Source organism: Saccoglossus kowalevskii, chromosome 1 (genome assembly GCF_978046115.1).
Source record: "Saccoglossus kowalevskii chromosome 1, keSacKowa6.1, whole genome shotgun sequence".
NCBI lineage: Eukaryota > Metazoa > Hemichordata > Enteropneusta > Harrimaniidae > Saccoglossus > Saccoglossus kowalevskii.
In genome coordinates, this window is record NC_140641.1 from 31,865,163 (window position 1) to 31,879,228 (window position 14,066).

Here is a 14,066-nt window from a genome sequence, read left to right on the forward strand (position 1 = left end):
AGGGGGTCACCATCCTAATTTTCGAGTAAATAGCGGTTCTATTTTGGTGGATAGTGGCCAGTTTATTATTATTATATAGTATTATAATATTATAACGCTATTATACGTCACTGTAACATACAAAAGAATGGAATTTCATGGTCCTATGGGACAATAGCTCCGTGATTGTAAGTAATAAACCTTTGAACACTGTCATGAAATTTATGACCAAGTTATGAGTAGGCTTCTTAAAGGGCAGTGGTCGTCGCACATCGCATGTTCAAATTTCATGTATTGCTAAACAAACAATGTATTTTACACTCGGACACGGAGTGACGATCACTGCCCTTTAACGATGGAGCTGGACTATGCAACTAGGAAACTAGAACACTCCGAGGCCTCACTACGTCATGCATGACTGGACGTTGTTTAACACAGTCTCTCACAAGGTAATGTTATTGGTATTGGGATTATTGGTACTGCACGATGTTGCAATTCAATAGTGAACAATAAATTAATTATGGTGTATTAGTCCCATTACAGCGCTGTTCGACTGAATGTTTGATGACGTTTGGATTATTTGAATTGTTTTTTTTAGAAACCAATGAAACGATATTATGACAAACGGTGCATTCATTGCAAAATTTTGAAAGGCAATTTTTCAAATTTAGTCTCAATGGGTGCAAAAAAGTCAAATTGGATGTTAGAATTCCGTATCATGACATCAACGTTGGTTCTTTTTAATATTAATGAGATAGTTCAAAATTATCCAATCAGCAATCGCCATGTTTTGAATACTGCAACCACGGTCCCTCTATATAGAGAGACTGTGCTGCAACGTACTTTATTTTCACTTGGAATTTATTTTCGCTATTATCGTCGAAGGAGTAAATCAGTTAGAATAAAATCCAGTGAAAATATCTTTTTCTTGTATTTTACATTCAACTCATCAAAAATCAATGAATTTCAAAATGTCTTTTCAGTGAAAATTGATTCCAGCTAAAATAAAGTATGTTACAGCATAGGTTAGGTGAAGGCGTGAGCGCGCGTTATATATTATTTGTATGTTGTACTACTGGTATAGCACCAGTAACGCTTAGCGTTAAATCCCAGGGCAAATACAATCCATTTAGTCGGACTTCAAAAAAAAAAAAAAACTGGTACACTTGACAACATTGTTTGGACACTGTAATATGGAAGTATCAAAGTACAAATCCAGTTTTGTGCCTTTACTGATTTCGAAAAAAGCCCTCGGTAGGATTGCCCACAGTGCGATGTTCTATAAACTCCCGATATAAATACGAATAGCAAAGTTTTAGAAGTTATACAATCAATGTTAATTAATGTTATAGGTAATATATACTGGAAACGAACGAAAGGGTGTGTAGGAAAGCTAACGTTACCTTATTTGCGTTATGTCGAAAATTTATTTATTTTTAGTAGATATGTGATCGGGTTGCGAAACAGTTGGATAAATTACGTGTTAACGTTAAAAATATCTCGGGTCTTGCCACTAAAAATAAACTTTCCTTAAAGTTGAGGTGGAAATTACACTCAAACTTTTAGGTCAAAAACAGATGTCGTAAAAGATGTACAAAATCGACCTGAAAGCCCAGAAGAACTCCCCCGAGTGTTCCTACGTTAGTTCGTGGATATTCTTCCGGATAATTACCGCAATAGTGCGATGTAACGATTGTGGTTTAAGGTAGAAGCCTACTCATAAATTTAAAAACCCAGAATTTATTCATTTTGCAATAAAATGTACTCCAAGGTAATATAAGGATATTGACCTAAAAAAAGTTGGGGGTCACCAGCCTTTTTTTCGAGAAATTGATGGTTGTATTTTATTGGAAAGTCGCCATTTTGACACTATTATAACACCTTTACCACATGTTCCTATGGCAGAGATATTATGCAAAATCTCAAAATCTAGCCTGGTGATATGGGCTGAAAAAATCATATATTGTTAATGATGGAGTACTTTTTGTTGTTCTGAATTATTTAAAAAGTGTCAAAAAATTCAATTTTTCTTTAACATTGTGTTCTATGGAATTGTTCTAAAAATAGCAATTTTCAAGAAATATTAGGACACGTTTCTCAAAAAGCATAACTGTAACACACAAAATAATGCTATTTCATTATACCATGAGACATTACTTCATAATTGTACATAATAAGGTAATGAACTTTGTCATGCGATTTATAACCAATTTTGTCAAAAATTATGAGTAGGCTTCTACCTTAACTTGGAATACTTGCCTATGAGAAGTGTGTCATTTTGAGTATTTCATACTTAAGTATAGCAACATATATTATCAGTTGAGAAGAACTTTAGTTTTGTTTTTCGGTCCTCTATACAAGTATATGTATGATCAAGACATATGTCTGATTGTAAAACTAATAATCCGGCTGTTAAACCACATATGTGTGAGTGTCTCGTTATAATGAAATGGCAACTGGTTATAACGAATTAGTATCATTATTATCATTTAGTATTTCGTTATAACGGGTTATATTTTTAGCGCGTGTCAGTATCTCGTTTTAACAAAATAGTATCGTTATAATGATTGGCGTCTCTATCGTTAGTACGTGTTAGTGCTAAATCTAGTTAGTAAAATTCGTTTGAAAAAAATACTGACGATTGAAGAAGTCCAGTCTAAACACAAAAACAATTTCATTTTCACTTAATTAAGAATTCATAAAAAAAATTATTCTGAATGTCCGTTTCACGCAGCACCCCGGCATTTTATTCACATTAAGATTTTTCTTTCTTCGACATTGAGGGCGTAAACAGCATATTTTCAGTAGATTTTCGGGCCAACGAACAGCAATATCTCCATTCTCGTACTTTCTTCCTTTTAACGACGAGGGCGTTAACAACTTAACATATATAATAAACCAGCGAACGTACAATTCTAAAATAGTACCACCACAACATCATCATCAGAAATAATTTTAGTTTAATATTAATATCTGTTTAAGGCAGCAAACAACCATTTTATTTACTTTTGCACTGTCTGTTTGTCAACGCTGAGGGCGTAATCACCCTGAAATATTCAAAAAATAAACCAAAATACACACGCATATATATATACAGCTTTAATTTATTTTGAATTCAATGGTAATTTTTTAAAATTTGTACAATTTGCTACAAAGTCGGGACAGTCAACGAATGATTTGATGCAACTAGATTAAATGTTGTAATATTTTGGGATATGTTTTAGAGTTCCATGTCCACTGATTTAATACCAAATAATTTAATCTGTTTACGCTCTCGTCCCCGTCTTATTACAACACGTGTGTGTATGTGTACATACGTAACCCTTCAAGTATTATTTGTTTGCAAAAATCAACTCACGCATGCATGTATATGCAACCCAAAGACAGATGGACAGACGATATCCCACTTCAAGTCTCTTATTATCTGATCATAATGATTTAGAATCTTGTTATTACGAGTTTGTATCTGATCATAATGATTTAGTGTCTCGTTATTACGAGTTTGTATCTGATCGAAATGATTTAGAATCTCGTTATTACCAGTTTGTATCTGATCACAATGATTTAGTATCTCGTTATTACGAGTTTGTATCTGATCATAATGATTTAGAATCACATTATTACGTGTTAGTATCTGATCATATTGATTTAGAATCTCGTTATTACTAGTTTGCATCTGTTCTTAATGATTTAATATCTCGTTATTACGAGTTAGTATCTGATCATAATGATTTAGAATATCGTTATTACGAGTTGTATCTGATCATAATAATTTAGAATATTGTTATTAGGAGTTTGTATCTTGTTATAATGATTTAGAATCTCGTTATTGCGAGTTAGTATCTGATAGCAATGATTTGGTATCTCGTTATTACGAGTTTGTATCTGATCATTATGATTTAGTATCTCGTTATTACTAGTTTGTATCTTGTTATAAAGATTTCGAAGCTCGTTATTACGAGTTACTATCTGATCATAATGATTTAGAATCTCGTTACTACGAGTTTGTATCTGATCATAATGATTTAGTAGTTTGTTATTACGAGTTTGTATCTGGTTATAATGATTTAGAATCTCGTTATTACGAGTTAGTATCTGATCATAATGATTTGGAATCTTGTTCTTACGAGTTTGTATCTGATCATAGTGATTTAGTATCGCATTATTACAAGTTAGTATCTGATCATAATGATTTAGAATCTCGTTATCACGAGTTAGTATCTGATCATAATGATTTAGAATCTTGTTATTACGAGTTTGTATCTGGTTATAATGATTTCGAATCTCGTTATTGCGAGTTAGTATCTGATCATAATGATTTAGAATCTTATTACGAGTTTGTATCTGATCATAATGGTTTAATATCGCACTATTACAAGTTAGTATCTGATCATGATTTAGAATCTCGTTATTACGAGTTAGTATCTGATCATAATTCTTTAGTATCTTGTTATTACGAGTTAGTATCTGATCTTAATGATTTAGTATCTCCTTATTACGAGTTTGTATCTGATCTTAATGATATAGTATCTTGTTATTACGAGTTAGTATCTGATCTTAATGATTTAGTAACTCGTTATTATCTTATCTTAATGATTTAACTTCTTGCTATTACGAGTTAGTATCTGACCATAATGATTTAGAATCTTGTTATTACGAGTTTTTATCTTGTTATAATGATTTAGAATTTCGTTATTACGTGTTAGTATCTGATCACAATCATTTAGAATCTCGTTATTACGAGTTAATATCTGATCTTAATGATTTAGTATCTCGTTATTATGAGTTAGTATCTTATCTTAATGATTAAGAATCTCGTTATTACGAGTTAGTGTCTGATCTTAATGATTTAGTATCTCGTTATTACGTGTTAGTATCTGATCATAATGATTAAGAATCTCGTCATTACGAGTTAGTATCTGATATTAATGATTTAGTATCTCGTTATTACGAGTTACTATCTGATCATTACGAGTTTGTATCTGATTTTAATGATTTAATATCTCGTTATTACGAGTTAGTATCTGATCATAATGATTTATTATCTCGTTATTACAAGTTAGTATCTGACCATAATGATTTAGAATCATGTTATTACGAGTTAGTATCTGATCACAATGATTTAGAATCTCGTTATTACTAGTTAGTATCTCGGAACCAGCAAAAAGTAAATTTCCGTAAAACCAAAATGTTTTGTTCATATTAATAAATATTACAATATTTACGATTGCTTAACGAAACTAGTTACCCGTCACGGGAAATACTCTCAGCGCAACAAAGAAAATTTTGTTTATCTTTATAAATGTTAATAAATTTCACAACTAAAACTGAAACAATGAGTTTCAATTGGTCGAACTTTTTGGCTGAACAATTTCAAATGACGTAGACGTAGCTCACTGTGCTTGTTGATTGGCTGATTAGATTCAACTCCCTTTGAAATTTATAAATATTTATAAAGATGAGGGGAATGTCTTCGTTGTGCTGAGGGTATTATTTTAGTGTTCATCGTTTATTAAATACTGACGATTTTTTTTTTTTTGTTTAGTGATTGAACCTGCAATCTGGACCTTTGCAAAATCTGAATTGAATTTTCATCCTATAATTTTTCAAATACAATTAAAAAGTATTGACCAATAGGAAATCTAGGGTGGGAGAAAGTATATATTTTTTTTTCATTTAGACTCTCTACAATATATCACCGAAATCAAGGCATCAAAGTAGGACATATCCAGTTTAGTTTCAGGCAAATAGAATTCTTAACAGAATGTACCTTTCTTCTAGCCTCTATATCGATCAACCACCATCCCCTGATGCATGTCCACATGTAGATCCAAATTACGTGGTTCATAACAGCTATTATCCAGTAATATGAATTTCCATTGCTGCATTCATGATGTGAAATTTATTCATGACAGGAAGGTAAAATAAAGACGAAAGACAACCAAATGTGATGGCAGTAACTATAGGTGGCGCACTTTATTGTATACCTTTAAAAAGATTTCCACAGCATGGCAGGAAATCTACATAAACCACACTACGTTTCCCAAGGAAAACAGAAACATTGGCAGTGAAATTTGTTACCTTTGTAACTTAAATATAATATCTACAAAAATAAAAGTTCTATCTAAAAAGGAAAACAGAAAAACAAAAAGAATATTCCAGTTGACGCTACAAGTAAAATGTACTACTATGCTAATCTGGTATTTCACACCTAGAAAGACGATGTAATCTGTTGCATGCTGATACATGCACTACTCTGAGGAAGATAAGGTGGGTATCTAATGCCACTAAAGATGAATAAAGTCCACCACATTACAGTGCAACAAGAAAAAATTCATGCGATATCACCACAGTTAAGTAGAGTTGCGCCACACAGATAATATGTCTTTGTACAAATCAAAGTGACAAGGGAAAAAAAAAAAGAGATGACTTTACAAGTGGATTTGTAATTTACAGCATCAACTGTTTTTCACTCTCTGAGCAAAATTGGAGGCGCTGTATACTTTTTTTTTTTTGTTATATACATAGGTGGACTGATATAAATGCACTACTGATAACACAGCTTGACAACATTACACAGCATGTATATGCTAATTAGGTGGTTCAGATAAAATACACAGTCCCTGTCCTCGCCTCATACCTTGCTCCATAACACTTTTACATTGCCTTCAATGTGGCATAGATTTTCAACAACAACAAAAAAGTGAATACATGACAGTAATTTACAGGACATAATTTCCAAAACCTTAAGTTTTTTTTTTTCTTAAAAAATATTACAGTGAAGAAACAGAGAGATTGTCTAAAATTGAAATTGCTAGTTTTGATTCCTGAGAATTTCTAGGTAAATGATTGTTCTACTTTAAGATGCAGAAGCATAGGGGTTTCTTTCAGTATGCCTAGGGGAGTAGGTGATAGTAATCCCACAGTATGATTGGTTAACAGGCTGAAAGAACCCCCTAGGATTAATGGAATTATTAGTAATTACAGGTTGTTGCAAACAATATTAATTTTCTACTTTCACACAATAGCTCAATCCTCACACCTGTTACTGGTGAATAATAAACAATCAAATGTTGTTTCCAAATTAAATTCAAATGGAATGGAGACTCAGCAGTGGAATACTAAATATTTCCATTTTATTGTTGACTTTATTTTATTGATGTCAAAATGATTTTTTTTATCTTTCTCCATTTTTTAATCAGATGACTTGTGAACCCTTTGAGTGCCATTTCAATACATTATGGTTGCTTCAGTTTCATGTATTTTTCTAAATTTCTTCCTTAATTCTGAACTCAATAGACATAATTTCTCACTGACTGCAGATCTTAAGCAAACGTTTTTTAAAAAAATTACGTAGTTTGAACTGTGAAAGGTCACTGTGAAAGTTTGACTTAGCTGCTCAAAGGGTTAGAGATATGAAAAATGCTTTTATACTTGCAGTAGGTTGGTCTGAGGATGAGCTTACTATCATCCTACGAAATTGCAGTAACTAACAGCATACACACATAGCTTAAATGTAGTTTCATGAGCACCACAACCACCAAAAAGAGTAAAACATGCCATCTCACAACAAAACCTAGTGTACTGGTAGCTACATTAGAATGTTTTTTTAAAAGACGTACAGACTCAAGTACATTTCAGGATAAAAAAAAAAATATCATTTGTTAAATTTCTTATTTTCGATGCATTAGAGAGTTGTTCAGTATGCAATTATCATAGTAATGCATCTGTATTATAATAATTTGAAAAATACAACAACACTACAAAGAACCCCAAAACAAGAAACTCAACAACATGACATCGCAGGAAAAACACTACCCATACAAGCCAAGGACATTGATTAAATAAATCATGTGTACAGACTATGTTTGGCACCTATGTTTCGATAAGGATTGTACAATTTTAATAATTTCAGAATCAAACATATCTAGAAAAATAAAAAAAATCTCAATTTTGTAGACCTAGCTACAAAAAAAAATGTACAGTGTTGTCTACAATAGATTGACTCCTTGACCAGTATTCAAAATTAGTATCAGTTTTTGTTTCACCCCCCTCTTCATTCAATTAAAATTCTGTTTCATAGAATTCAAACTGATGAAGCTGATCTTATGTAATGAAATAATGAATTCATCAGATGATCAGTTTTTTAAATGCTTCACCACAATAACCTGAATCCTCATTGATTGGTCGTTGAATAAAAGCTTGTGATTGGATGAATTAATCATGTGATACAATCATCACAGTAATCTGAATTCTCATTGGCTTGTGGTTGAAATAGAATCTTGTGATTGGTTGAATTAGTCATGTGATACAATCATCACCAGTGCGATCTAGCTGAAACGGAAGACTGGAGAAATATTGGTGTATTTCTAGACAAAAATTATAAATTTGTACTGGCTTTTTTCTGGCAGTATTGAATTGCAGGGGCTTAAGTAACCATTGCGGTTTACTTCATTTAAAAAAAAAAAAGATACGATTCAGCTACACCACACCACAAGTGGCTAACCACCATTCACTTCCATAATCGAGACCAATTTAGCGGTGTCAAAATTGAATTGGGGAAAAAAAGGGGGCCACAAATTCGGGTGCTGCTTTTTTTAGTGTACTATACAAACCAGTTCAAACCAGTTATTCATAGCAAATTATCCAAAGCAATACATTTACCCATCCACCTAAATACAAATTTTAAATTAAGAAACAAATATCATTAAAAAACTGGTAGTGAGTGGTGGTGATAACTGGTCTCAAGGTTTAAAATTAAAATATATTAAGTCTCTTAACACAGTAATCTGGGAAGAACTTTAAATTTTTTGTGTAAATTCACAAAAAATCAATAATTTTAAAATTTGGAACATTAGCATGCACATAAGTATTTTGTGCACTCAACTGTCCTCTTGATTGTCAGAGTTTAAATTAAAAAATATATGAAATAACAACAAACACAACATCCAAGCTCAACAAACAAAGAGCCATGGCAGTAATAAACAATTAAATGTTGACGTCTCTAAACACAAAATCAAAACCATTTAATCAGAACAGTATTTGGCAGTTACTTTTTTTTTCCTCTTTTTTAAAAAAAAAATGTATATTTGAAATTTACTCTCTACTGAATAAAGACTTTGTTTATATGAAACTTAAAAGTTCCTAGAATTTTTTCTCTTCTAAATTGTTCTCAGATAATATATCTTTAATATGATAAAACTAAAAATAGTTGGCAGACTCGAGCATTTTTTTCCTTCTAAGTTTTGTTTATCTACACGAAAACGTGTTGTGCAGCATTTTAAAAATCGAAGAATACGATGCATTTTTCATTTTCTCTGATCATTGATTATGCAGTTAACAGAAGCCAGGCTTTTTTTTCACTCATGAACGACAGTTTCGCCAGATGACCCTACTTTACATAAAGTTTATGATTATGAAAAGGGATTATAATCTAATCCAGCTTGCTATATTGACCGCACATGGTATTATAGGATCATAAAATACAACAGAGGATATTTACTTAATTAATCAACACTCTTTCCTCACAGTTATAAACATGTAGTTAATAACATTACATAATTTCAGGATGAGCAGTTTGTTTAATTTTGACAGCAACAGATCCTTTGCATGTTTTTCAAAGACTGATTCCTAGATACGAGCAGCCATCTTGATGCCACTCATAAATGTTCCTTTCGCAAATATATAGAACAGCTGGAGGTGGAGCACTCGTCACAGGCAAACGTTTACTGTCATGTTTGGTGCCCCTTACAAGATTACAAACTTTCGATATCACATGTTATTGACAGACAAATGTCAAAATTAGATTTAACAATGCAAATTTCCTCTGTTGGATCCACAAAGCACAAACTATCATTACTTCAACACGCTCTTCTGTTTCATTGAATTGACGACCATGCCAACAATACTCTATTAAGTAATAAAGTAGTACATCATAGCAAATGATGAACTTAGTACGATGTGTTATCGTATTCACATCGCTGAACGGCGACTACAGATAATTGTTTTACAACTACAGTGATCTTGATCAATGTAGTTTCACGCCCTCTAGAGGTTGTCATGTGACCTCTAAACAGCTAATCTTTGCCTACTCTGCATCAGTAAAACGACAATAACATTAGATGTATTGCCCCCAAAGATAAGTAGCAAAATCAAGCAACATAATTGGAATATCAAGTTGCTATAAACGACAAGAAATACTATGTTTCTTTTTTTTTTTTGCTGTTTTTCTTCTATTGTTTCGTGGATGAGAGAACATTCGTCATCACTGAAACACGAGTCATGCCCATACAATTTCACATCTACATACATACATACATACATACATTATTCAACAATAAGGAAAGGACTTTTCCTTTAGTATTTCGTTTTGTTATTTTGGTCAGTTTTAACGTGTTAAAGAATTTGAAAAGAAATTGTTGTTTTAAAAAAAAAAGTAGTAATTTGTTATGTACTCATTAGGTTTAGTGAAATCTTTTTTCATGGCTATACAATCTAAAACTACGAGTGACACGTACGTGTCAGTTTGTACAATTAATTATTATTACCTACAGAGCATTCAATTATACACAATTTCTTATACAGGGTACTTGTCAACTTTACATATTACTTTCATACAGTGAGTCAACACCTACGTACAATATCAGTACAAATTTTGTTTCATTCTACAGCATTTTACAATTCTCATCTACAAGTTCTAGAGTTACTACTGTTACCTACAATACTATAGAAACTTGTTCTCTGTCATGAGGGTGAATCCCCCACCTTTCCACCAGTGTGTCACTAATCTTTATTATCCCGGTTCATCTCGATGTACTCCGGCGAACGCATATACGGATTTTCCATCAGTGGAGAGTTGGCCGTGGTCATTATGGCGCCAGGTTGGTCATTTAATGATGTAATGGCATGTTGAACAGCCAATCGTTGCGCTTCACTGGTGTAAAGAACATGTCGTACCTCTTGTCGTTTCGCTCTCATCAGTGCTTTGTACTCACTGATCCGCAGTTTCTTGCCATCGACAATACATGTACGTTTTGGTCGCGGTTTGTACTTATAATCAGGGTACTTCTCTAGGTGTGCCTTGCTTAGTCTTGCCTGCTCTTCATAGTATGGCTGCTTGTCAGCGTTAGACATTGCTTTCCATTTGGCACCTTTAAAAATAAATGAATAAAAAAATAAACTTTATTATTCTTCAGTGCTTTAAATTTATTAAAAACATATGCTCTAAAAGAAATCAATATTTAAACAAAAACTAAAGATTTTTGTTTATTCTATCTGTGCTAGTCGCATAGCAGTTAAAATTAGAAACATTGTCACCATACTGACTGTAAATTTGGAGTCAGGCTGCACCAGTAACGAATGAATTACGTTTTTTACATGTTGAGTTGGATGCTGATGGGCTCAAAAACTTCTGAGTGGTGGAAATTATATCTTGTTTGGTCAGAAAAGACAGACATTTAACACATTAATTGGGATAGCCACACAAGCTGGATTACCATTTTCAGTTAGTACATTCCCTTTACACATACCACATCATAAGAGATGCATGATTATGAATTAAATCAAAAAGACAACAACTCACCAAGTATTTTACTAATATTTGAATTGTGCATATCGGGATGCATGGACAGAATCTTCTTGCGTTCTTCCTTGGCCCACACCATGAATGCATTCATTGGTCTCTTGATGTGAGGCTCATTTGGTTGGTAACGACGTCCGTCACGGTACATGCGAGCTATGGTAGCAGAGTTAGGAGACACTGAAATGGTGCAAAGATACAAAAATAATTTAGGTATATTGTATATTAAGTTGAAAACAGATTTATTCTACTGAACCAAAAATACCTCCCGGGTCACATGAGTACTGTGTGTACTATACAGACCGGTTAATATAAATACATTTATATCAATTCACCGGTTTTTCATAACCAACAGACAGAGGAGAAAAGGTCTAGAAATGACCTTAATGATTCATATTTGACCTAATGATCCACTTTTGGGGACCACCCATCCCCACAGTTGACCTTTAAGCCCCACAAATCACTATTGATTTACATCTACATTTTACAGTGGTACTTACTTTGCTCTAGTTTATTTCGTTCTTCTTCGTCAGTCAAGTCAATCACCATCCTGCCATCCTTCATTCCCTATGTAAATAACAAACGTACATGCCAGTGAGAATGGATTGACAGCCAGTTAATTGGTAATAAGCTATCACAATAGACAGAGCCGTCTGGCATTGACTGTATGATATATGACAGGATTGTACGTTGCTCAGACAACATGGTTAGCAATTTAACTAGGTCCCAAGATGATTGAGTCAAACCATGGTATAAGACATGAATAAAGATCATTTCTCTGAATGTAAAACAGAGTCTTGAAACCAGACAAAGTAGCAGTTAATGATAGAGAAGTATGCATGTCTGACTTGGTGGTATACCGTAAAACATGTAACTAGAATTTAGTATAATCAACTGAATACAGGGTCATAGTATGTGTAAGACTAAGACTGGCCTAACATATGTATCAGTAATTCATTCCAACTACAGTGCACCTATAGCTATACATACACTGTAGTTGTAGAGAGACGTAAGAACTATCCGCACTGAAGCCACTCATTTCAACTACAGTGCACCTATAGCTATACGTACACTGTAGTCGTAGAGAGACGCAAGAACTATCTGCACTGAAGCCACTCATTTCAACTACAGTGCACTCCATAGCTATACATACACTGTAGTTGTAGAGAGACGTAAGCACTATCCGCACTCGAGCACTCATTTTAACTACAGTGCACCCTATAGCCATACGTACACTGTAGTCGTAGAGAGACGTAAGCACTATCCGCACTGAAGCCACTCATTTCAACTACAATGCACTCCATAGCCATACATACACTGTAGTCGTAGAGAGACGCAAGAACTATCTGCACTGAAGCCACTCATTTCAACTACAGTGCACTCCATAGCTATACATACACTGTAGTTGTAGAGAGACGTAAGCACTATCCGCACTCGAGCACTCATTTTAACTACAGTGCACCCTATAGCCATACGTACACTGTAGTCGTAGAGAGACGCAAGCACTATCCGCACTGAAGCCACTCATTTCAACTACAATGCACTCCATAGCCATACGTACACTGTAGTTGTAGAGAGACGTAAGCACTATCCGCACTGAAGCCACTCATTTCAACTACAATGCACTCCATAGCCATACGTACACTGTAGTCGTAGAGAGACGTAAGCACTATCCGCACTGAAGCCACTCATTTCAACTACAATGCACTCCATAGCCATACGTACACTGTAGTTGTAGAGAGACGTAAGCACTATCCGCACTGAAGCCACTCATTTTAACTACAGTGCACCTATAGTTATACGTACACTGTAGTCGTAGAGACGTAAGCACTATCCACACTTGAGCACTCATTTTAACTACAGTGCACTCCATAGCTATACATACACTGTAGTTGTAGAGAGACGTAAGCACTATCTGTACTCAAGCCACTCATTTCAACTACAGTGCACCTATAGCTATACGTACACTGTAGTTGTAGAGAGACGTAAGCACTATCCGCACTGAAGCCACTCATTTCAACTACAGTGCACCTATAGTTATACGTACACTGTAGTCGTAGAGACATAAGCACTATCCGCGCTTGAGCACTCATTTTAACTACAGTGCACTCCATAGCTATACATACACTGTAGTTGTAGAGAGACGTAAGCACTATCTGCACTGAAGCCACTCATTTCAACTACAGTGCACCCCATAGCTATACGTACACTGTAGTTGTAGAGAGACGTAAGCACTATCCGCACTCGAGCACTCATTTTAACTACAGTGCACCCTATAGCCATACGTACAGTGTAGTCGTAGAGAAACGCAAGAACTATCTGCACTGAAGACACTCATTTCAACTACAGTGCACCCCATAGCTATACGTACACTGTAGTCGTAGAGAGACGTAAGCACTATCCGCACTGAAGACACTCATTTTAACTACAGTGCACCCTATACCTATACGTACACTATAGTCGTAGAGAGACCTAAGCACTATCCGTACTCAAGCCACTCATTTTAACT

At 34.1% G+C, this 14,066-nt stretch overlaps 1 protein-coding gene across 1 annotated transcript in view; it reads right to left on the bottom strand.

The window, feature by feature from the left end:
• Window positions 1-5,925: 5,925 nt before the first annotated feature.
• Window positions 5,926-14,066, bottom strand: part of LOC100370494 (uncharacterized) — a 53,290-nt gene continuing 45,149 nt past the window's right edge. The window contains exons 5-7 of the mRNA XM_085500835.1: window positions 12,058-12,124; window positions 11,561-11,737; window positions 5,926-11,129 (exon numbers count right to left, since the gene is read on the bottom strand). Coding sequence (XP_085356961.1) covers window positions 10,762-11,129; window positions 11,561-11,737; window positions 12,058-12,124 — 612 coding nt within the window. The 3' untranslated portion in view covers window positions 5,926-10,761. The remainder of the gene's footprint in view (window positions 11,130-11,560; window positions 11,738-12,057; window positions 12,125-14,066) is intronic.